This window comes from Cyprinodon variegatus, unplaced genomic scaffold (genome assembly GCF_000732505.1).
Source record: "Cyprinodon variegatus isolate N-32 unplaced genomic scaffold, C_variegatus-1.0 Scaffold14, whole genome shotgun sequence".
NCBI lineage: Eukaryota > Metazoa > Chordata > Actinopteri > Cyprinodontiformes > Cyprinodontidae > Cyprinodon > Cyprinodon variegatus.
This window is the reverse complement of record NW_015150467.1, coordinates 2,104,747-2,126,549: the sequence shown is the minus strand read 5'-3', so window position 1 is coordinate 2,126,549 and position 21,803 is coordinate 2,104,747. Positions and strand designations below refer to the sequence as shown.

General features: G+C 37.0%; 2 protein-coding genes across 3 annotated transcripts; both read right to left on the bottom strand.

Annotated features, from left to right (window-relative positions):
- Window positions 1–1,964: 1,964 nt before the first annotated feature.
- LOC107090357 (serine/arginine-rich splicing factor 1) lies at window positions 1,965–8,387 on the bottom strand. Of its 2 annotated transcripts, XR_001481473.1 has the most exons (5): window positions 7,996–8,387; window positions 6,584–6,762; window positions 3,703–3,875; window positions 2,732–3,507; window positions 1,965–2,359 (listed from the first exon to the last, which is right to left on the bottom strand). XR_001481473.1 is itself a non-coding variant. In XM_015383692.1 (4 exons), exons 1-4 carry the CDS (start codon window positions 8,181–8,183, stop codon window positions 3,310–3,312), a joined length of 738 nt encoding a protein of 245 aa, XP_015239178.1. In that variant the 5' UTR covers window positions 8,184–8,387; the 3' UTR covers window positions 2,554–3,309. The 2 variants fall into 2 exon arrangements, 1 of the variants encoding a protein (XP_015239178.1); XM_015383692.1 differs by lacking the exon at window positions 1,965–2,359 and having other exon boundaries at window positions 2,554–3,507.
- Window positions 8,388–16,631: 8,244 nt separating this feature from the next.
- Window positions 16,632–21,443, bottom strand: LOC107090040 (fructose-bisphosphate aldolase C-like). The gene is made up of 9 exons (XM_015383198.1): window positions 21,414–21,443; window positions 20,165–20,353; window positions 19,806–20,017; window positions 19,680–19,734; window positions 19,439–19,599; window positions 19,279–19,362; window positions 17,947–18,121; window positions 17,135–17,334; window positions 16,632–17,047 (listed from the first exon to the last, which is right to left on the bottom strand). Exons 2-9 carry the CDS (start codon window positions 20,274–20,276, stop codon window positions 16,955–16,957), a joined length of 1,092 nt encoding a protein of 363 aa, XP_015238684.1. The 5' UTR covers window positions 20,277–20,353; window positions 21,414–21,443; the 3' UTR covers window positions 16,632–16,954.
- Window positions 21,444–21,803: the final 360 nt, after the last annotated feature.

The window sequence follows — 21,803 nt, the reverse complement described above, 5'->3', positions numbered from 1 at the left end:
CCCAAGTGGGAGACTGAACTTGAATAACGTCAAATTTCAGAAAGGTTATCCATCCCATGCATGACTGTTGCAGGGCTTCAAAGCTCCTACACTAATGTCTACTGTGATGACAATGTTTACTCAAGTACAAGTCCAGATACCATAGTGAGCGGTTCTAGATGAGGGCCAACAGGGGCCAGTGTTCCTGTAGAACTGTCCCCGGTTCTGAAACCATAAACTTTAAAAATTTAAGATTGCAATACATATTACCTAGACCAGGGGTCTTCAACGTTTTCCTGGCCCAGGATCCCCAAACTGATGACAAGATGGAGCGGGGACCCCCTTATTATATATATTGTATAAAATTGTGTTATATCAAACCGGTCCTATAGTCTATTACAGATGAAGTAATGTAACAGAAGTAATTTTGTCCTGGGATTATTAAAGTATTTTTGATTCTGATTCCTGGTTGATGGGACAGGTGTTGTGAATGAAATGGTGCCCAGCTAGAAAGAGCTCCTGTATGTCGCTGAATGTGTGCATTGATGACTAAAAGACATCTTCTGCCTCCATTTATCTGTTTACTACAGTGTGTTAAAGTCATGTTAATGGCTATTTAAAGAAAGCTCAATTAGTGGGAAAAAATTGCAGGGGGGAATATATATAGAGAAAAAAAAAAAAAGTCTAATCAACCAAATTTTTTGCCAGCCCATGCAGTACTTAGGAATCTAGGCAAGACAATTTGCTGATTGAATAAGATGATTTGTTTAAAAAAAAAAAAAAAAATGTGTCTAATTATTTTTGCTTTAAGGAGATAAACCTTCCTTTGGCAGATCATCTTATTTAATTGCTCGTATTAAGGCAAATGTGCAGATTTAAAAAAGAAACTTTTTAGTTCAGCTTTTGCCGTGGAATAGTAAATTAGTTTATGTTATGCACTGACAAAAGAGGCCATATCTCTTTAGTCCCTTAGATAAATTTAATATTTCATCTTTACGATTAACTTGAATCATAATTTAGAAACTGCAGACTTTTAGCGCACTTAATAAACTAAAAACTGTTCCTGTGCTATTCTTTTTTTGGGTGTGTTATCCTTTCATTCGTTGCCCCCATTTGAAAACAATGGCCACAAACTGGCCTCCTTTGGTACATTTCTGATAGAACCGCCACTGGAGTTTGGTATTTAAAATTAACTCCCTTAAGTAAAAAAAAAAAAAGGAGGTATTTACCCTAAATGATAAAAAACAATTAGTTTTTTTCTACATTCACAGTTCTGTGTACAAAAAAGAGGCTAATTGTTGTCTTATCTTCACAGTCTTTTTCAAAACAGAAGTCCTGCATCATCAGATTAAATATTTCAAATTTCTGGTATTTAGAATTAAAGTTGCAGAACATGAATCGAAATTTTAACAAAATCAGCTTAAAGCCTATTTAAATTGTAAGGAGGGAATTGATGTGGAATCAGATCTATCATCCGTAATGTTTTTAGTGTTTAATAAATATTCAAATCAATTCTAAAATCTGCGTAATTATCTCATATTATTTTATTTTATTGCATTTAGCATCAAGTGAGATCAACTTTTTCAAATAAAGCTTTCTCCTTCTGATTTTTTATTTGTGTGCTCCAACATCAAGATATGAACTAGAGCAATTAAAAAATACATAATACTGGTTTACAGACTGCATACTTTCCTTCTTATTTTTCCGTTTAAAGTGATTAACAGGTCACTCTTTGGCTTGCCAGTAAAATTTGATTTTAAAAAGCTAAACATAAATGATCCAAAAGCTGTGAAAAAAAAAAGTCTCCATTGTTATTGTGGATAAAACCAGATCCAACTAAAGTCTGCAGATAAGAGCCAAATTGCTCTCAATATCAATATTCTGTCACTGTAAACGTATGACAATTCAAATTGACAAACATTATTCCTATGGATTATGAAAGTCAGAATGTTTACATTTCACAAATAAAAACAAACTCAATGACTGTTTGAAAGTGTGTTTATTGAAAATGCTAAAAGTTCAAGCAAAGCAAAAATTACAAATTATTCCCAGAATTTAACCCCCTTCCCAACCTCCCATATATTTTTTCAAAATTCCCTCATACCGGACATCTACGACTCCATCCTTTGATCCAACTTCCTGGTCCTCTGGTTTTCTTCTATAATAAAGCCATTGGGGCCTAAACCAAAAGGGCCAAAAAAGAAGAAAAAAAAAAAAAAAAGGTGCTCTGGGACTCCCATTATTTTAGTTCTGATAAATTTGAATCCTCGAAAATCTGCTCCCGTTCCCGGGCATCCATCTTTGCCTATCCCTTTCCTAATCGATCCACTCATCCAGCTCCAAGGATTGGGATCCATTGAGCCACTCCTCCAATCAAAACCTTGAAATACCAGGAAGAAAATCAGAGGCAGACTGTTAGAATAAAATGTCAAGAGTTTTGGGCCTATTTTTTTTTCCACTGTACACTCAAATGAAAAAAAAAGAAACCAATTCCTGACTTAAAAAGCATTTTTAACCAATGAGGATGCTTAAAACTGGGATGCTTTTGTAAAAAGCAGTTCAGTTTTTTTTGGGTTTTTTTCAACAGCAAGGATTACACTTACATCTCAACACTTGATTTAGGACTGCTTATTCTGTCAGAAACCAGAGTAGCATGTTACAGACTGTCTTAAAGTACAGCACCAAAATCTGTTAAATAACATGCACGATATAAAAACCTGTCAAAATGTTGTTTATGGAATATGAAGCATACCATTGCCTCGACCTGATTGCTCCTAGATGTCCTATCCTCCTCCTAGATGTCCTATTTGTATCCTGACCATACAAATGAAATGTGCTCCACAATGGTTTTATTCCAAATCACTTTAATCCTTCTCCTCAGATGTCTAAAGGAAGACACAAGGGTAAAATACAGTTAAGCATCTGGCTTCCAACCAAAAAACAACCCACCCCACATATATCCAAAGATAGGATATTGAAATAAAAAAGAAAAGAAAACGGAAACTTCAGACTTGCAAAAACATTGAGTGCGAATCTTACAACTCAACATTTTTGAAGTTCACCACAGCACAACTCGTAATGTTCAAAATCTGAGATGACAAGAAGGGGAGAGAATGAAAGAAAACGGAAGGGAAAGGAGGAGGGAGAGGAAAGGGGAAAGTTAAGAAAGGGAGAAGGGGGTTAAGGTTACATCTACATACCAAGATCGTTCACAGGGACACCAGGACAAGAAAAGCGAAAAAATAAAAACCAATAGACATCTGGAGAAAGTCAGAGGTAAAAACATGAGGGAACATATCAGAGGGGCAACATATTTATGACGGCAAGGTTTTAAGAACGGGAGCGAGAGCGGCTGTGGCGGGGTGAGTAGCGGGGAGATCCTCGGCCGCGACCACGTGAATTGCTCCGACTGCGGCTGGCGCTGCGACTGCGGCTCCTGCTTCTGCTGCCCCGGCTGCGGGAGCGGGATCTTCCATAACTCGGGCTGCGGGGACCGTCTAATTTCACACGAATGTAAGCAGTTTCTCCCTGGCAGACACAAGAGAACTTGACATTGAAAAGGCAACATCCCTGCCTCCGGTGGAAATACAGATGGGTACTTATGGGCTGGGTGTATAACAAGTTAAAAAAAAACAAACAAAAAAAACAGCCCTTTTCGAAATACTCACCGCGACACAGCAAAGAATATTTATCCATGACAGTTAATCAAATCCGTACACATACCTCATGGGAGCGGAATTTGGTGTTGTCCAGTTTTCGGACGGCATAGGTCATGTCCTCTTTGCGCACAAACTCTACTACTCCGGTTCCGTCTCTGTAAACGTCGGCGTAGCAGACATCACCCGCCTCGCGCATGTGGTCCTTCAGGTCCTGCCAGCTGCCGCTCTGAGGAAGACCTGAACAAAACAACACGTGACGCGAACTCTGAAAATGTGTTAAAGTGAATACGTGCAAAGAATATTTAAAAAAACTGTTTTGATTGTTTTACTTAGAAAAACAACTTCCCAACTTGCTTAAAGACAAAGTAAAGGTTAACCTTCTTTAGGGTAAATTGCAGTCAGATCAGAGATAAAGAGTAGCATGCTGTGTTAGCATAATATTTACTTGCAGACAACCTTACTGTTTCATCCTGAGAGAAAGCTAAATCTATTGTTAATAATTCAGTGCAAAGTAGCATGTGAAAAAATGTTAGTGTATGCCATTATTTCAAGCTTCAAACATGCTTGTGGTTTTAGAGAGGCTGTTATTGTGCCCCGAGCCTCATATTTTGGTCTAAGAGTTCTGGTATTAAAATAATGAAACAAAACATAAATGCTTACTTGGTATTTTGGTTTAACTTAGCTCAGATCTACCATAAAAATAAAACAAAAAACACTCAAATTGAGACTAAATAATTTTCCACAGACTTCTTTAAGCACTGATTTTATAAATGTCGTCTTTTTATACAAAACAAAATTATATAAATTTTAAATTTGAAGTATATCAAAGGATATACTCCAAACTTAATCAGGATCAGTGATGTAAAATGTGTTTTTCTAGGCATTTTGCCTAACATGTTCTTCATGCAATTATAACAATAAGCTGGATTGTTACACATAAACTTTTGTGCTCTAATTTTCTGCTTCAATCCACTTCCCACATTACATGTTAATGAGATTCCAATAGTTTCAAAACTTAGCAGAAGGGTGATATCTGCTATTGTCCGGAATTATTTATCCTGTATTTTAAACCCGTTTATATATAATTCATATCCTAACTATCATGTATAATCTATATAAAGTTTTAATATTTCCTTATTTTATAGCCTCTTGCAATTACTCTCTGTTTATATTTACCATTTATAGTCAATACATAGATAGTCTGTGCACATGTAAATAAATATTTATATCCTGTATAGAACTTCTGGATAGATGCAAACTACATTTCCTTACTTTTTTTCATTGCAAGTAGGCACACTGGCTTGTTTTTTTTTTTGTTTGTTTTGCTTCAACAGTTACTAGCCAACTAAGGCATCAGTTAATAATGACAAGGTGTTAGTCAATACTGTGGCAACTGTGGAGCATTTTTAAGTTGTTTTAAGCATTGGTGCTTTAGCAAGTAGCATTAGGACAGTTGGCATTTAGCATCGGTCAGAATTTAGTTTCAGAATGTGTTTACCATGCCATGTAATGGCTGGTTTACACAGTGAGATTTAACATTGTTTGTGGGGTTTTAAAACCCAAGAAATCTCCCAGGTGAAGAAAACAATACAAAAAAAAAAAAACATAATTACAGCAGGTTGGGGCTATGAAGATTGTTGTATAGCCACATATCAAGCAAAACACCACACAACACAAGAGATTAGACTGAGAAAATTCAGACGACAGAGCTCACAAAATGTTTTGAGATTAAATGTGAGTTCACTGGGAAATTAACATTGCTGACGAGGATAATCTAAAATAAAAATTAAAAATCTGTCCAAAATGCAGATAAATAAATAAGACCTTCAATTTTAACTATAGATTATATTAATTTTTCCAACGTTTTACTGTCATTACACTGTCGCAAGCACAGAGCAACAAAATCGACCCTCTGCATTTAACCTATCCCCTTAAGGAGCAGTGGGCTGCCATTGTGCGGCACACAGGGAGCAGTGTGGAGTTAAAGGAATAGTACACCCAAAACATGATTAGCCTTCATTTTCTACTCACCCCCATGCTGAACAACACTCTGGAGTACTTTTTTGATATCTCAAATGCATCTGGAGATCTGGGAGGCTTCTTGCTGTCTGCTGACATTCAAATAATGGAGGTCTGTGGCGCCCTAGGCTGAAAGGTCCATAAAAGTCCACAAAAAACGTGTCAATATTCCTCCATGCTGCTCGTCCAATGTATTCCAAATTTCCTGAGTGGGTAGCATCCAGAATTTACTCGAAACCAAGTCATTTAGAATGTTTTTAGAGCATAAACAGTAGTGTATAGGATTTTCTGAAAGCGCGCACATGCGCGATCACGACGCTACGGAAGCCGGCAGACCAAACCAGCGCATTCAGCTCGGCAAAGAACTCATGCTCATCCTCAACACTGAAGTCCTCAGACATTTTTCTTTCGTTGTTTCTTTCTTTGCACAGGTAAACAGCACATTTCTTCTTCTACGCTTGCATTATTGGCAGAGCAGACGCTGAATGCGCACTTTCATCTGGTTTGGTCTGCCGGCTTCCGTAGCGTTGTGTTGTTCAGCATGGGGGTGAGTAGAAAATGAAGGCTAATCATGTTTTGGGTGTACTATTCCTTTAAGGGTCTTGCTAAGGGACCCAGAGGGACCCGAGGGAATGGGGCTTGAACTCAGAACCTAAGGATTCCAAGCGTAACGCTCTCACCACTCACCAGGCTGCCACTCAGCCATCTGGCAGGCACCCATATTAGATCTTAAACTCCAACATGCATGGATGCCTCTGGGTTATGGAGGTGATGCAAACTCGGTAATATCTAACTTGGAGCATGACTTACCTTGGGGGCAAAAACAATTGAATTTTTGCTTAAGACATCTACGGAGTAAGGTTAACATTAACATAATATTTTACTGAGTGAAGGACAATATGCTGCACACTGGATTGTTCATTTACCTGACACAACGACCCTGTACTCCGAGCGTCTGGATGGAGGCCCATATCTGCCCCTGGGTGCGCCACCAATTCCTCCATAACCACCTCTGGAGCCTCTGCCGCTCCTTGGAAACTCAACCCGCAATCTGTAGCCATCGTAGTCGTACCCATCACGCCCGTAGACTGCATCATCAGCGTCCCTGTATTTAGGAAATAGGTACATACAAATCAATACAATTCTTACAGTACTGGTGATTGCACATTGCTCAATCAAATTTAATGTTCAAGTTAGGGCTGAAACAATTGATGGGATTAATCGCTTATTGCAATAGTCATCAACTAATTTAGTAATCGATTAATCGTTAACTGGAGCGTAGGGACTGTAAAACATGTCTTTAGCTGTCAGAGTAACCCACTTAGAGCACCAATTATATCAAAATTGTAAAAAAAAAAAAATTTAAGATAAAAAAATAATTAAAAAATACAGACAACACTGCAATTTTACAGCTACAGCTTGGATATCTAAGAGCGTAAGCACATCACCTCAGATCTTCAAACTCCATGAAATTGACAGACAAAATGTTTTTGTCTGTTAAGTTGCTCTATCCAGAACTCCTCAAGTGGGAAAGCTATTTTTGCACCTGGTTTCAATTCCTGAAAAATGTCCTATAAAGAACCTTTGACTATCTAAATATTGATCGATTTATGACAGCTTAATGGATTTGCATAATAAATCGTTAGAGAAATTACACCAGTCTACTTTCCGTTTGTTGATTCAATCAAGGGAAACACTATCTGATCAGAGTGCAGAGCCATCCTTTTATAATGGATCAAGGTGCTTGTACAATATTTAAAACATCCTTGTGTTTTGATTAAAAAAATAAAAATAAAAAAATAAATAAAAACATGTGCTGCGAAACATCAGCTGATGACAACAACTGTAGCTTGACAGAAGTGGGCGGGTTGACTTGGCCGAAGCAAGGAGTTTGTGTTTCTACGGTGGCCGATAGTTACTAACAAGGGGAGGAGCTTGCATGAGTACGCTCGTTTATTTTCTTTGTTTTTGTTTTTATTGTTATGTTGTTTCGTTATTTTGTCGTTTGTTTGGGTGGTGTGAAACAGTGTGGGAAAGAGGATCAAAGTTACACCACCAAAATGGCGCATGCTGATGTATAGCACCTTTATTGTAAAGGCTGTAAATGCATAAAAGCAAAATTGTACTACCAGACACACATGTTAAAAATAAAATAAGAGGTGCTGCGGCATGAACTATATACAGTGTGATGCTAGAAATTAGGAAAGACACAGAAAAAGCCAAACCACAGTTTGGAAAACGGGAACAATGCTGGTCCAGAAAATAGCCTGGTCCCCGAGCAACGCGTTAACAACACAATAAAACTGGCTTGGACGGCTAAGAGCGTTAGCTCCCTCACCTCGGATCTTCAAACTCGATGAAGGCGAACGGCGGGCCTCCTCTGCGGTTCTTCAGGTCGATGTCTCGGATAGTCCCGTACTTGTAGAACACGTCCTCGACATCTTTAGTGCGGATGTCTGGTGGTAGATTCCCTACGTAGATTCGGCAATCATTGTTCCCAGCGGGGCCTCGCACTACACCCGACATGGCTACTGCTAACGTATCAAACTAACCAACGACAGGCTATTTACAGTCTTCCACCAAATGTACTATCCAGCCCCCCCTAAACACCTATAGTTACTCCGAAGTTATTACTATCAAACGAAAAACTAATCGGTCAGATATTAAGAAAAGCCTGTAAACCGTGAAACAGACAACTACCATCCAATGTGAGGATCACTACTCAGCGCTCCGTTAGTGAGAGGCCGTAGGTCACACAATTCCACCAGACTCGACACATCCGCCACAGAAAATAGTGCGATAGAATCAAACTAGAGTCGTGGATGTGACAAAACGAATATAATAATTATTTTCATTTTAAATGTATAATGATCATTCGCTCTCTACTGGTTTAACGATATATTGCGCAAAAAACACCTCAATATTACTTTTAAAATACCCTTTTTTACTTTTTCACGGTCTCATCTTTAATGCATTGTATTGGGATGTAAAAAACAAAAATTTAGAATTATTACTATACCAAAAATATGGTTTGTATTTGGTTATATATGTATTGATTTTCTACGTGTGTTGTGTTTTATTTGTTTTTTAATTTGTTGTTTTTTGTTTGTTTGTTTTTGGTGGGTTTTTAGATGAAAAGCTTTAAAAGCTTTTAAGTCTAATCTTCTCTCGATGCAAAAAATAGAAAATGTTGTTCGGTAAACAAGTCAAACAAATCTAATTCTCCAGATATGTCCTTTTATCTCCACATTTAAAGAAATCAGACATGATTCTTTGTTTAGTAAATTGTAAATCCAGGCATTTTTCTATTCCCTCGATTTTATTTTTGTCTGATTATATCCATAAATTGCCTTAAATTTAACAAGAAGGCTGTGGCAAAACATAAACAGTGTTGATTACCTATTGTGTATTTTTTTTAAATGTCAAGATTAATTAGCAGCGACTTATTTACGTTAGAAGAAATACAAAATGTAAAATTTTTTAATGTCAACATTTTTCAGTATAACTATATCAAATAAGAATTAATATATTAATAAAAATGTGTTTTCTATTCTAGGAATATTTTGGACACCTTACCTCCTAATGGCTTGGGTTAAAGCCTTTGGCTGAAAAAAAATCACTAAGAAATTCAATGTTTTTTCTTTTAATTTCTATATTGCTTTTTTGCTTATTTATCTATATTGTTTTTTTATGTTAGTGCATTTAATGGTGTTTGTATTACTGCTTTTTTGCAGCAATTTTGTCCTGTTGTTTTTTTTAAAGTGCTGTTTAAATAAAGTTGGATTATATAAAATGGGATTGACATTAAAATGTGTATTTTACTGAACATTATTTCAAAATATTTTTTTGATTTTCGGCAATTTATATTTTGTAAACTATAAAAAGTATACATTACCTCATGTACATTTCAGATTTTCACAGAGCTGTGTGTTGTATCAAAAATTAAAAATGTGTGTATTTTGTGTTAAAACAAACAACAAAGGTTTTTTTTTACCTTTCTATATCTATTAGGCAGCAGGATTAGAATAATCAGATCAATGCTTCTGTTTTCTAATAGCACTATAAAACCTACAGTAGGTCAAGTAAAACTTCAATATAAAGGTTCCCTTGAATTTACACATCAGCAAACTCTTAAATTTTTGCTACAGTTTAGGTCTTATAATGAGAGACTATATATCTCTATACTCCTGCTCCATGTCAAAGTTGATGTTTTATGTTTGTATAATTTAATATTATAAGATTTATTCTTAATAAGCAACATTATTTTTACTAGTATTAGCAGCCGTAGTAGTAATAGTAGTGGCATTTAAGTATCAGTAAGTTATAATTTCTTTATTTGTTGCATTTTATTATAAATTCCTTTAATTCATCCTTTTTACAAAAATTTATTAACTTGTCATTTTTATGATTCATATTTTATTCTTGCTTCAGATGCCAAAATGAAAGAAACAGAATTCACTGCAATGACAAGAGAAACAACAAGATGCTGAGCCATTTATTGGTCAGACAGTCTTTTAGTGTAGTATCAATGTGGTAGATCATTAGTAATATGCAGGATTAGTTTATACTTATTAGCTATATTGATGCAGAGAGACCGTATGGGATTCCCTGGGCTAAAATACAACAGAAAGGTTATAAAGTAACTAAATTTGCCATCATATCAGAAAAGAGAAATAGAAACAGATAAAAATATGTAAACTAAGGATTCTGCATCATTTCCCACACTGGGTCAAAGTCATTGTTTGCCTTTATGTAACGGATGTGAGAGACATGCAGCCAAATAGGATAGAGTGACTGATCATCAGTTATGATCAGTCACTCTTTTTTTTTTTTTTCTTCTGGCATTTTCTAATGTCTCGGTTTAGGATCTGTCAACCATTAACAACAAAAAATAACAAGCAGCAGGAAACATTTTGATCCAGTACAGAGCACCTGTTGTGAAAGAAGCCGGTGTGCAGTGAAGTGAGGAGAGGGACACGCTCTATCCATCAGGGTTTCACACAGGTTGAGCAACCAGGGGGCCATCCCAGACCCCGGATGGTCAGCCTGTTTCCTCTTAGTCCAACTGCTGCACCTGCGTAATGCATTTTAGAGTAATGTGAAATACCAAGTCAAAGCAGTGAATATATGTAAGGTAGAAATAAATAGTTTCCATCCTCTCTGAGATTTTTGTAGAGTAAATTTCATTAACCTTTCTTTACTCTGACACCCCTAAATATAATCCAGAGAAACCAATTACCTTTGAAATGATGTAAAGATGTGATGATGTGGCAGACTGAAGTTTAAAATGCTTCTCTCTCGTTTGTCAGGGTCACTTCCGGAGAAGTGAGCCCGGTTGGTAAGCAGCTGTTTTCTTTAACTCTAAGCAACTTCTCTGATCTGAGTAAGATTACAATTTCTATCAAAATCAGTTGTCATTTCTCATGGTTGTTTAATGCATATAAGTAAAGAAGTGTTATTCTTTTTTTCAGGAAAAAGAACCGGAGAGAGAAAGCTTCAAGGTGTAGCCACAGAGCATTCCTTTAACAGTGTAAGTAAATGTGTTAGGCTTGCAACAATTTTAAGAGTAGGGTGGAGGTTCACCTCCAAGGACTATGGCCCTAAACGTAAAGAATAAGTTGCAATGCTAGTGAATCCTTCTGTTGATCACTGATTAAAGCATCAATACTGTTGTCTCCAAGCGGCATGCTGTGAGAACACCTGACCCTAGTTGACCCATTAATTTACGTGATGCCATTGAGTGCAACATACTGATGTCAACACATTGTGCCAATCTTGTTTGATCTAACAAGCCCAAATAACTGTTTACATTCGATAAACATGGTGCAGCACTGGTGATAGGGATTCGGACAGATAAAAGAGCAAAAGAATAAAGCACAATTACTACTCTCTGGCTTCCTTACATGTTAATATAATAATAATTGAAATTTATTGATCCCATATTGGAGAAATTTAGCTCTGCATTTAACCCATCCTCTTGGAGAGCAGTGGGCTGCCATTGTGTGGCGCCCAGGGAGCAGTGTAGGGTTAAGGCTCAGAGAGCCAGAGTGGCAGTCTGTGGGAGTGGCGCTCAAACTCAGAACCTCAGGATTCCAACCTCTATGCCCTAACCACTAGGCCGCCACTCCACCCAGTGTTGCTCTCCATTGTTTACTTTCCTGATTTTTGTCGCACTGCTGACATAATCAACGTTAACCCAGCGTGATTGTGTCACCAGAAATGCAGCGGGCGGGGACAGAGGTCACACAGCTTGCCAGAGAGGAGTTAGAACCAGCTATTTTCGCCATTGGTAAGGGAGCCAAATGCTGATTGTCAGCAGGTCGACCCATGTTTGAAAAACTTGGGTTAACCCGCTATTTTCACTGGAAATGAGGCTTTAGTGATGTTACATACTGTGGAGACTGTATACAAGACTCTCAATTATTATTATTTATTGTCTAGATTAGTATCCTTTTGTCTAGATTAGTATCCTTTTTTATTTTTTACTGTATCTGTGTAGTTTCAAGTTCCGCCACTAGATGGCCCTCAGACTGCATTAATGCATAGATTTCAGTATATTGTTCTTTGGAGAGAGATTAGCATGACACATATCGTTTAATCTATTCTCATGCTGTTACCAATATTGAGGAATATTGATGACACCCTGCAGTGTTTGCTACATTTTCTGTAAACACACATTCCTCATTAAAAATCATTAAAAAAAAATCTAATTCAAATCTAATGCCAAATAGAGGAAATGTTTTAAATATTGTAATTTCCAAAAACCCTTTCTAATGTGATACTTCAAAATGTGTTTCCAAAGTTGTTGATATGAACACAGCCACAGTCCATCCCTGGTTTTGACCAAACGAGGCAACCTTTTTTTACATGCTTCTCTTTAACTAAGCCTTACATTATGAATAAGTTTTCTCAAGTGAAAATATATCAATTACAAATAGCAGATCGTCATATTTATAAAACACATACACAGCTACTACATTGTTTTCCATTTATTATTCACTAGTGATGTTCCTTACTTTGTTCCTGGAGCTTTAAAACTTTTGCACTGTTCCATATGGCTTCACCTTCCTACTCCACTATTTAGCCTTTTTTCTCATCACCTTGATATTTGATACCCCACCACCACAATTATTGAAAAACTTTTATGCCTTACTTAGAGTTCTGTATGAAATATTATTAAAATAGTCGCTAGCAAGTCCTGCTGTCCCCTAAAAGGGACATTAAATAAAACTTCTGTTTTGAAAGGCTAATTGTTATTGTACATTTCCACAATTTTACAAACTTAAACTACAGACTTTTAATATATACCCTTTAACTGCCTGCTCAAATAAATTGTGACAATTTGCTAGGCAAAATGCAGGTTGGAGGATGACAAGGCAGTTAAAGGATTAAAAAGAAAGTTAAATATTTGTAACAGATGTGTGTTTTCTTTAGATAACTGATCATTTACCTTCCCTACTGCCAAATAACATGGATGCAGGGCTTTCCACCATTTTGAGATGACAATGCATGTGCTCTTTTAGCCTAACCCCCACAAATATGACATCAGGATAATATTTGCAATAGAGATCAAAACATCTTGTCCCCTACAGGGAACAACAATATATTGGTGGGTCTCAGGAAGATAAGAAATCAGGCACTCTGTATGTTGGTCGTAAACACATTGATAGCACTGATACTGAGATTAGGGTAAATGTTGGGATGGTTCACAATTATGGTAATGTCACAATGGAGATGTGCAAAATATTCAACTAAATTTAAGTTAAAATTGAATCGAGACAGTAATGTAATACCACTGCTGAGTATGACAAACAAAAATGTGTTTTCTAGCTTAGAAAAATGTTTGGCCACCCTATCCCTTTAATAGCTGATGTTCCCCCCTTTGATTGACACATTTCCCCAACATGCTCTTCAATCATCTTCTAATATGTGGAACAATTTTGTATTCTGTGTATAATAAAATGTTGGTTTATTCCAACCATTTCCTCTGTTACAGTGTCCATGTATTTTATCTTCAGGTTCATCTGTGCACAGAAATTCATCCCAGAGGTCAAGAGACGGCTTTTTGGTTCTCACCTTTGTGTTTACTCCCTATTTTAGCAGCCATGAGCACTCCAAACTAAAGAAAAAAACTATTGAAAAATCAAAATGCTAAGTCATGGTCAATGGTATGTTTTAATTGTTTCCATCTTCATGTGCTGTGTTGTGTGGTGGTAAGCTTTCTAATTAATTAATATTTCTGCAGAAATTACTTTTTTATTTTAATTTTAAAATCAATAGAAATTTTTCAATTTTGATTGTTTCTTTATAAGTTTTATTTTTCAACTTCTGCTCTCTGTCAGTCTAACAGTTTTAATACAGAGGATCCTCATGCCTTAAAACCTGTTTAAAAGTAATCTGTAATTATTATACAATATTCTGTGCAGTATTGACCTCTCTCCTTTGATTCTTGTCTCAGTTTGGAGTGGTGTTAAAAAAAGAGGGAAAAAGTAAATGCTATTAGTTTGGTTTCTGAAGATGTTATAAATTTCTAAATGTATTTTAAATATTGTCTGTTTACTGGACAATGATCCACCTCACATTTGATGTATTTTCCTACTGTAGTCAACACAAAAGGGTGTCTACCTCTTATTCATTTGTCATGCAAATAGCCTCCTGCCTTGTCAATAAAAAAATATTGATAATAGAGAGTTTCCTGGTTATTCGTCAGATTCCAGTTCATAGCAGGCTTGAGTGTTGAAGATTCCCAGTTTGCTCCTGAACACCACTTACTTTTTCTAAACAGTTTTGTTTCATCTTTTCCTCACAGGTTCGGGGCTTCTTTTCTGTAACTTGGTTAAGTGGTGTCAGCTGAGTATCTTTCTATTTTCATTAATCTTGATGGAGATGCTTTAGAAAATTTTGCTATTCATTTTCCTGGGGGAAAATAAATGGTAAACTTCTTCTTTGGGCACACTTGTATCAAAAATAGTGGTGGGCATAGATTTTTTTTAAAATATAGATTAATCTCACTGTAATCTTGGAATTATGTCTATCTATGTTAATCTAAAATTGCTCATTTTATTTTCTGCCAAAGGCATTCATGATATGTGTGTGCTACCTACAGAATTTAAAAGAAAAGGTTTACTCTTTTTTATGTTTGCAAAATCACACGTGATTTTGTCTTCTTAAGATTTTGACAGTTATAAATACTTTTTTGCTATTTTGTTACTGTGTTTTTGCTGCAAAAGGGTGTCCCACTTCCAATTATAGCTGTCCAACTTTAACAATATAGTGTCTCAAAAAATCTGACACACGTCGCCGCGATCAACTTCTCATCTTTCGCAGCTTTCTCGGTGGCTCGTCGTGTATTCTGATTATAGTTCAACTCGCAGGTAGTTTGAACGATAGATCACCTGTGGCCACCTGGAGAACGAGCTCGCTGGCAGCTTGTGGCTTTCCACCTAGATAAGATTGGTTAGCTTGGCTAACCATGCTAAAAATATCGAGGTTAGAGTCATCATTAGTATAGACCCAGCTCCCAACACAACGGGCACATTTTTTTGGAGTTTGGCTTGGCACCTTAGTTTGAGGGAGAGGAACTCTGAATGCTTCACCATACTAAAGCATTTTGGAAAATTCCATGTGGGAATAGTTTGCAGCTGGACCATTCTCTTCCAATAAGACTGTGCATCAGTACACAAAGCAAGGTCCATAAAACATGCATGGTAGAATCTTGTGTGAATGAACTTGAGTTTACTGCAAAGAGACCTGACCTCAACCCCACTGAAACACCTTTGGGATGAATAAGAACAGACTAAATAAACATGCATAAACACACTGAATACCTTGTGGACAGCCTTCCCTTGAAAAATAAAAATTCCATCAAGAAGATGTAACTAAGTTTTTAAAGCTCTCCTAATATGCAGTTTTTTTTGTCACTGTCAGATTCACCATCTTGAGAGAGAGTCCAATATATACATTGCATACTGTCAATAGAAACGTCAAAAATCCTTCTGTCCCCAAGCGAAAAATAATTAATATGTTGCATATAACATACTGTTGTCAGATGTCTCCAAAAACAGAGCTAAGATGAAACATTGTTTCAGACACAAGCAGTGCAACTGTATCATCAGAAAGAGCAGCAGAAGCGGGACGTGGCAGCCAACAGCGAAAGATCTGATAAGTGCGCTGGGCAGACCGGGTGCTAAAAATCCTGTTCAGTGTGTGTCTTATAGTATGAGGTTGTTCTTACACAATGAAAACATAAGAAAGGGAATAACTTTGCTCGTGAATCTAAACCATCCCATAAAAAACAGACTTAACTTCACCAGCATTTTTATTGCATTAGATTTCAACCAAATTCATTTTACAGATAAAAATCTTGTAACAGATAAGGGCAGTGGGGAGCGCAGAGGCTAGTACCAGGGAATATATTTTTATCTGTGCATGGCCACTACTAAGCTAAGCTGAGGTGCACTTCTGAAGAAGTGATGAAGAACAGCTTTAGCACATATTTAGCAACTGAAGCTATTTAGAAGATGACATGTTTTGATATTGACTTTAGTCAGAGCTATAAGGCCAAAACCATCTCATAGGATTTAAGCATTTACTGTTTGAGAACAGTAATACTGTTTAGCCTTAGTTCATCGACCTTATGAACTGACTTTGCACACATTATGCAAAGAAAGTAGAGAATTCCCTTCAGATATTAGAAATCCTAAATACGTTCCCGATTGTCTTCGGTAAACAAGGCAATAAAACACTGTTAGCTGTTTTCTTTCAAGATATTCATGTGTTTCATTTGTTCTTATCTATTCTAAGTAGTGTTGCACCGATACGATACCAGTATTGGCGGGCTCTGATACTGTCCTAAAATGGTGGTATCGGTTTCGGCGAGCAACAACAAATATGGCAGCGATACCATTTTGAGAGACAAAAATTTCTTCAACTATTGTCATCCATTCCAGGTAGGCAATAAAAAGTTCTACTGGATTCACTTTGTATTAGTTTTTTTCCTGCTTCACGGCAGCTTGACAAAGCCATGATGGCAATTATTTTACACCCAATTAGTACGCAGTTCTTCATATATATACACACACACATCACTTTCAAACGGATGGTATCAGTATGGTATCGGTATGATATCGACCAATACTGCACAGCCAGGTATCAGGTATCTGTATCAGGGCCAAAAAATGGCATCAGCGCAACACTAATTCTAAGTTACTACAGTTAAATTAACCTGTGATACATCTTAAGAAATGAAGCTTAATGCTACTTAAAATGGAAGATGTTTTTTCTTTTCTTTTTTCTGCTCAGTATGCATGGCAGGAGCCGAAGATGCGATGGCCGGCCTCACTATAGTTGTCACCTCCACTGTATTTTCCCTGACATGCAAGGCTGTTCACCTGTGGAAAGAATGTGACACAAAGAGAGGCATCAATTAAAGCTGGGCTATAGGTGTTCTACCCACTGACCAAGTCAGGGAAAAATACCTCAGCTCGCTTAATGAACTGCTCTGTGGCAGTTTTTTCATTTTCCTTATGTCCTCTCCAGGCTCTGAGGGCTGACGCCTGCAGAGCCCTGCCAAAGGAGAAAGTCAGGACCCAAGGTTTAGCCAGAGGACAGTTGTTGATGGCATTGAGGTGGATGGAGGCCTCCTCTTCACTCTGACCTCCAGAGAGGAAACAAATTCCTGCAGGAAATAGAACATCAATGTTTGGCATCTTTTTTTTTTCCCTTGTGAAAGTTGTGATACCTGTAGAGTCTTTTTTGGCACATTTCTGAATGTTATAACTAAATGTATTATAATTATGTGATATGTCTAATGTAAAAGTTCCCACGGATGTGACCTCTCTATTTGAAAAAACAAAAATCTATTGGAGAAAAGCCACAGGAAGTTCCATTTGCAGTTTGCCATAGGTCATATAAGGAACAGAGCTGAATGGAAGACAGTGTCCTGCTCAGATGAGAACAAACAAACCTGAAAACCATCTGCAGTGCAAAAAACACAGAGGTGGTAGTATCAAGCTGCATGTATTTTTTTCTTTAGTAAAACATTAAAACTACATAGAATCAATGTCAATATGAATAGAACTACATTTATAGACATTTGGGTAGAAAAGTTGTTACAGGCTACAAAATACAAATATGGAAGATGAATACAAATATACACTAATCAAAAGTTTATGTAAAACATTTTATCTTTTATCGTGTATTCCAGAACTATGGACCAATTATTGTATTGATAAATCACATTTAATAAGAATAAATAACAAAGCAGCTTGAAGTTATGATGTTGACTGACCTGGGACGGCTGGGGGGACGGTGCGACGCATGGCGCTGACAGATGCCATCGCCACCTCTTCTGGGCTGTACTTGGTGGGGCAGCTGTGTCCAGGAGTGACCATGTTTGGTTTGAGCAGAGTGCCTTCCAGATAAACATGGTGGTCTGACATGGCCTTGTACACAGCAGCCAGCACCTAAAACACAATGTTTCAACTAGGATTTTTTTTTTTTAGCTAAAGTCTTCAATCATGTCTATTTATCATGTATATTTGGCTATATTTTTGCTTCTCAGGAACTAGATTCTGTCCTTTTTCATTTAAAGGTATAGAGGACGATATTTTATTTCCAGGTGGATAATCTAAATAAGTGGTCCTCCTAATTGTCAATCATTCTGGTGATATGTTTACGTAAGGCCATCCTACTTGCTCGTCCCGTTAACTAGCTTTTTCTGCGCATGCACATTTTCAGGGCTATATGTGTGGTGAGCTACAGTTTCAGCTCACCTTTCTCACCACTGTTTTCAAAAATGGTCAAGGGTCATAGGAGAAAAGGTGTCTACGAAGTGTACGAGAAGAAAAGAAAGGCCTCAGAAGAGGCGGATTTATCCTGGAATGCTTTGTGCGGAGAGCTCGCCTCACAAAGCATTATGGGATTTGCTGTCACAGCGGCCCGCTGTAGAGTAGCGACAGCGGAGACTAATAACAAAGTTGGCGCAGTAGTGATCAGTTGTCTGAATTCTAAGTTTACCGAGTTTGCTATAAATTTCGGTATACAGCCCCCACTCTATGTAGTGATTGAGGTATTAGGGCAGATGTTTTGACACAGTAAGCTTGTAAGAGCGATGCAAACAGCAACTTTTAAACAGAGCGTGCACGAGGAGAATTGGGATCATGCATGCTCTCGCACATGTTTGATAGGCGTTTACTCTCGGGAGCAGGTACAGGGTTGTGCATGTGCATTTTTTCTAAAGTGGAGAGGGCGGGCCTTTTAAAAAATCACAAAAATGCTCCACAATACCTTTAAGCTGGTCTTAAGATTTTCTAAATTTCAAAGCTTCTTTTAAAATTGTTATTTTTTTAAACTCTAATGACTAAAAAAAATGCATCTTTGTTATTTTCTATATGTTTAGTTGATTGTATGAGCAATATCAATATCAGAGAGGGGAGACTGAGTTAGCATCATGGAGTGGAGTCATTCAAAGCCATCACCTAAAAAATCTGGTAACTACTGGATAGTTAGATTCTCAGCTTCTTCTTCAGCTCTTAGCTTGTATGTTTTACACCTTCATTAGAGCCACAACTTTCAGATGTTTCTATATGCTGTAAATAGTATATTTCGAATAGCAGCACACCTTCTCTGTGACGTACTGGCAACGTTTCAGGTCATGGTCACCATCAGGTAGGATCTCTGGCTCAATGACAGGCACAATGCCATTCTGTCCAAGATAGTGAGGATAATTAACACACATATATTTTCCCATAAAAGATGTTCAGACCACTGATCCCTCTCACCTGCTGGCAGATGCTTGAGTAACGTGCAAGAATATTAGCATTTTCTGTGATTGCTAGTTTGGATGGGTTAGAGTCACTGATTTTAAGCACACAGCGCCACTTTGCAAAGACTGCTCCGTCCTTTTTATACTGGGCACAGCGCTCTGACAAGCCGTCCAGGCCTGTGGAAAAAACACATAAGCTGCTATGATTGACATTCTTTTAAAGAAGAGATGTTCTCCATAGATGAGGTTTGTCTGACCTTGTGTGGTGGTTTCTCCACATGTTCCTGCCAGGGGGACAACACCTTTATCAACCTGATAGAAGGAGAAACGTGAATTAATTCTGACCTGCCTCAGACTGCATGTTCAGTAGTGAGCTGACTGACCTTGACCCCAACCAGGATTCCCCTGTCCCTGATCATTTTTACAAAGGAAACGCCATTATCAGAGTGCTGGTACAGGGTCTCATGGAAGAAGATAACCCCTCCAATGCAGCTGTTGATGCGATCATCTGCACTAAAGAGGATTTGACGAAACTGTCTGCGATTTTCCTCCGTATTCTCCACCCCAACCTGGGCCAGCCGCTTAGCCATGCTGCCTGCAGATAAAATGTTTACATTCACATGTACATTTTCTTCTAGTAATATCTCCAAGGAGGTCAAGCAGAACAGTTTTGATTAGAAAATCTCTTTTTTTTTTTTTTTTTTACATGCATATGCAGGAAGGAAGCCATAGTGCTACAGACCAACAGACTCATCTGCAGCCAGGATGCCCTTCCCTGGAGAAACTATGCGTAGAGCTGTCTCATGGAGCTCCCTCTTCTGAGCCTCGGAGAGTGTTGGGAACTGGTGCGTCATCCTTGGATTGTCTGTCAGGGAAGGTTTGGTGGGGGAGCTTAACTTATGATGATTCTGTTTCTGCAGGTGAAAAAGGGCTGCAGCAAAGGCAAAGAACAGTTGCTTATTTAATACCAAAAACATTCATTTTTCACCTGGGTTTTTTATGAGCTTCATCCTTAATGTATAATGTCTCTTTTTTTAACTATTAGTTCAGATCTGCATGTGCAAAACTTTTATGCTTCTCTATCAGTTATTAAAAGTATAATACATCATAATTCTCTATTAGTACTATGACCAGATAATATGGATGTCGATTATTCCGTTTGTTTTTTTTTTCTTCTAAAATGGTTTAGTTTCCACAACTGTTTGAAAAACATATTTTCCTGAGAAAGAGTGCAAACCGTGCCATAATAAAAGCATACAAGAAAAGCTAAACAAAATGTATTTTTAATTGTATGAATCTAGTTTTATTCATGATGAATTTTGTATTTAATTAATTCTTTAGAATAGTAAACTCTAATCCTTACTGTAAACCAGGGAGTATTTTGCTGACTATAAATCCTCTGAATTATCAACCATAAACACAAGCAATTGTTAGAATATTATTATCAATTACTGACAAGTGTTTAAAACATCAACTTTTTTTGGAAAATCTTTATCAAAACAAATGTGTCAATCTTTTTTTTTTTTTTTCATCAGCAAATATCTGGAATATTTTAATTTTGTCTTTCACTCGATCATAAAGCAGGTTCACCTTCATCCTGTGCTATATTTCTTCATTAGTTGAAACCAAGGAACACATCAAATGTTAATATCAAATATAAATACATTATTAAAAAGTAAAGTGTGGTCCTCTATAACAGTAAATGTGTAAAAGCAATTTATATTTTCTTTACTTATTTTTTTTTTTAAAAATACAAAAATGGAAAAATAGTTTTGATAGTTAAATTTTTCTTAGATTATTCTAGACTTTAAAGCCTTAATTTAAAAAAATGCAAAAGATTTATAAAAGAAATATCGGAGATAATTAAAGCTTTAAAGGAAGGTTTGGGAATTTTAACCGTGTATAAAAAAAAAAAACAAAGCAAAAAATTTTAGATAAAATGCAGGTAAAATAATAACGTATCAAAAGATGGACATAATAAAACATCTTACCTGATCTGATGATTTGATGAGCAGTGATAGAGTCTCTCTGTCAGCTCCAGTTTGTATCCAACTCAAACTGTGTCACAAAGCTGCCACCCCTGGGCGGGGTTTATACACCCATCTCTGTCCTACATAAAGCAAGGTAGAAATTTTGATGAATCATTATACTATTTAGATTTTGCAACATTTACAGATCCACTTCTGGCTGTTTGTTCTTCTAATGTCTGGGTTGAACAGTATTCATTTTTCTTCTGTATGAATTGCAAAAAAATGTTTTCCAAAGGGCATCAGTAAAGTTACCTTGATCCTTTTTATACAACTTAGATCATTTCTTCCTAAGGGATGTTACAAAACCAAATAAATCAAAAACTCATCAGCAGATTTAAATGAAAGTAATCT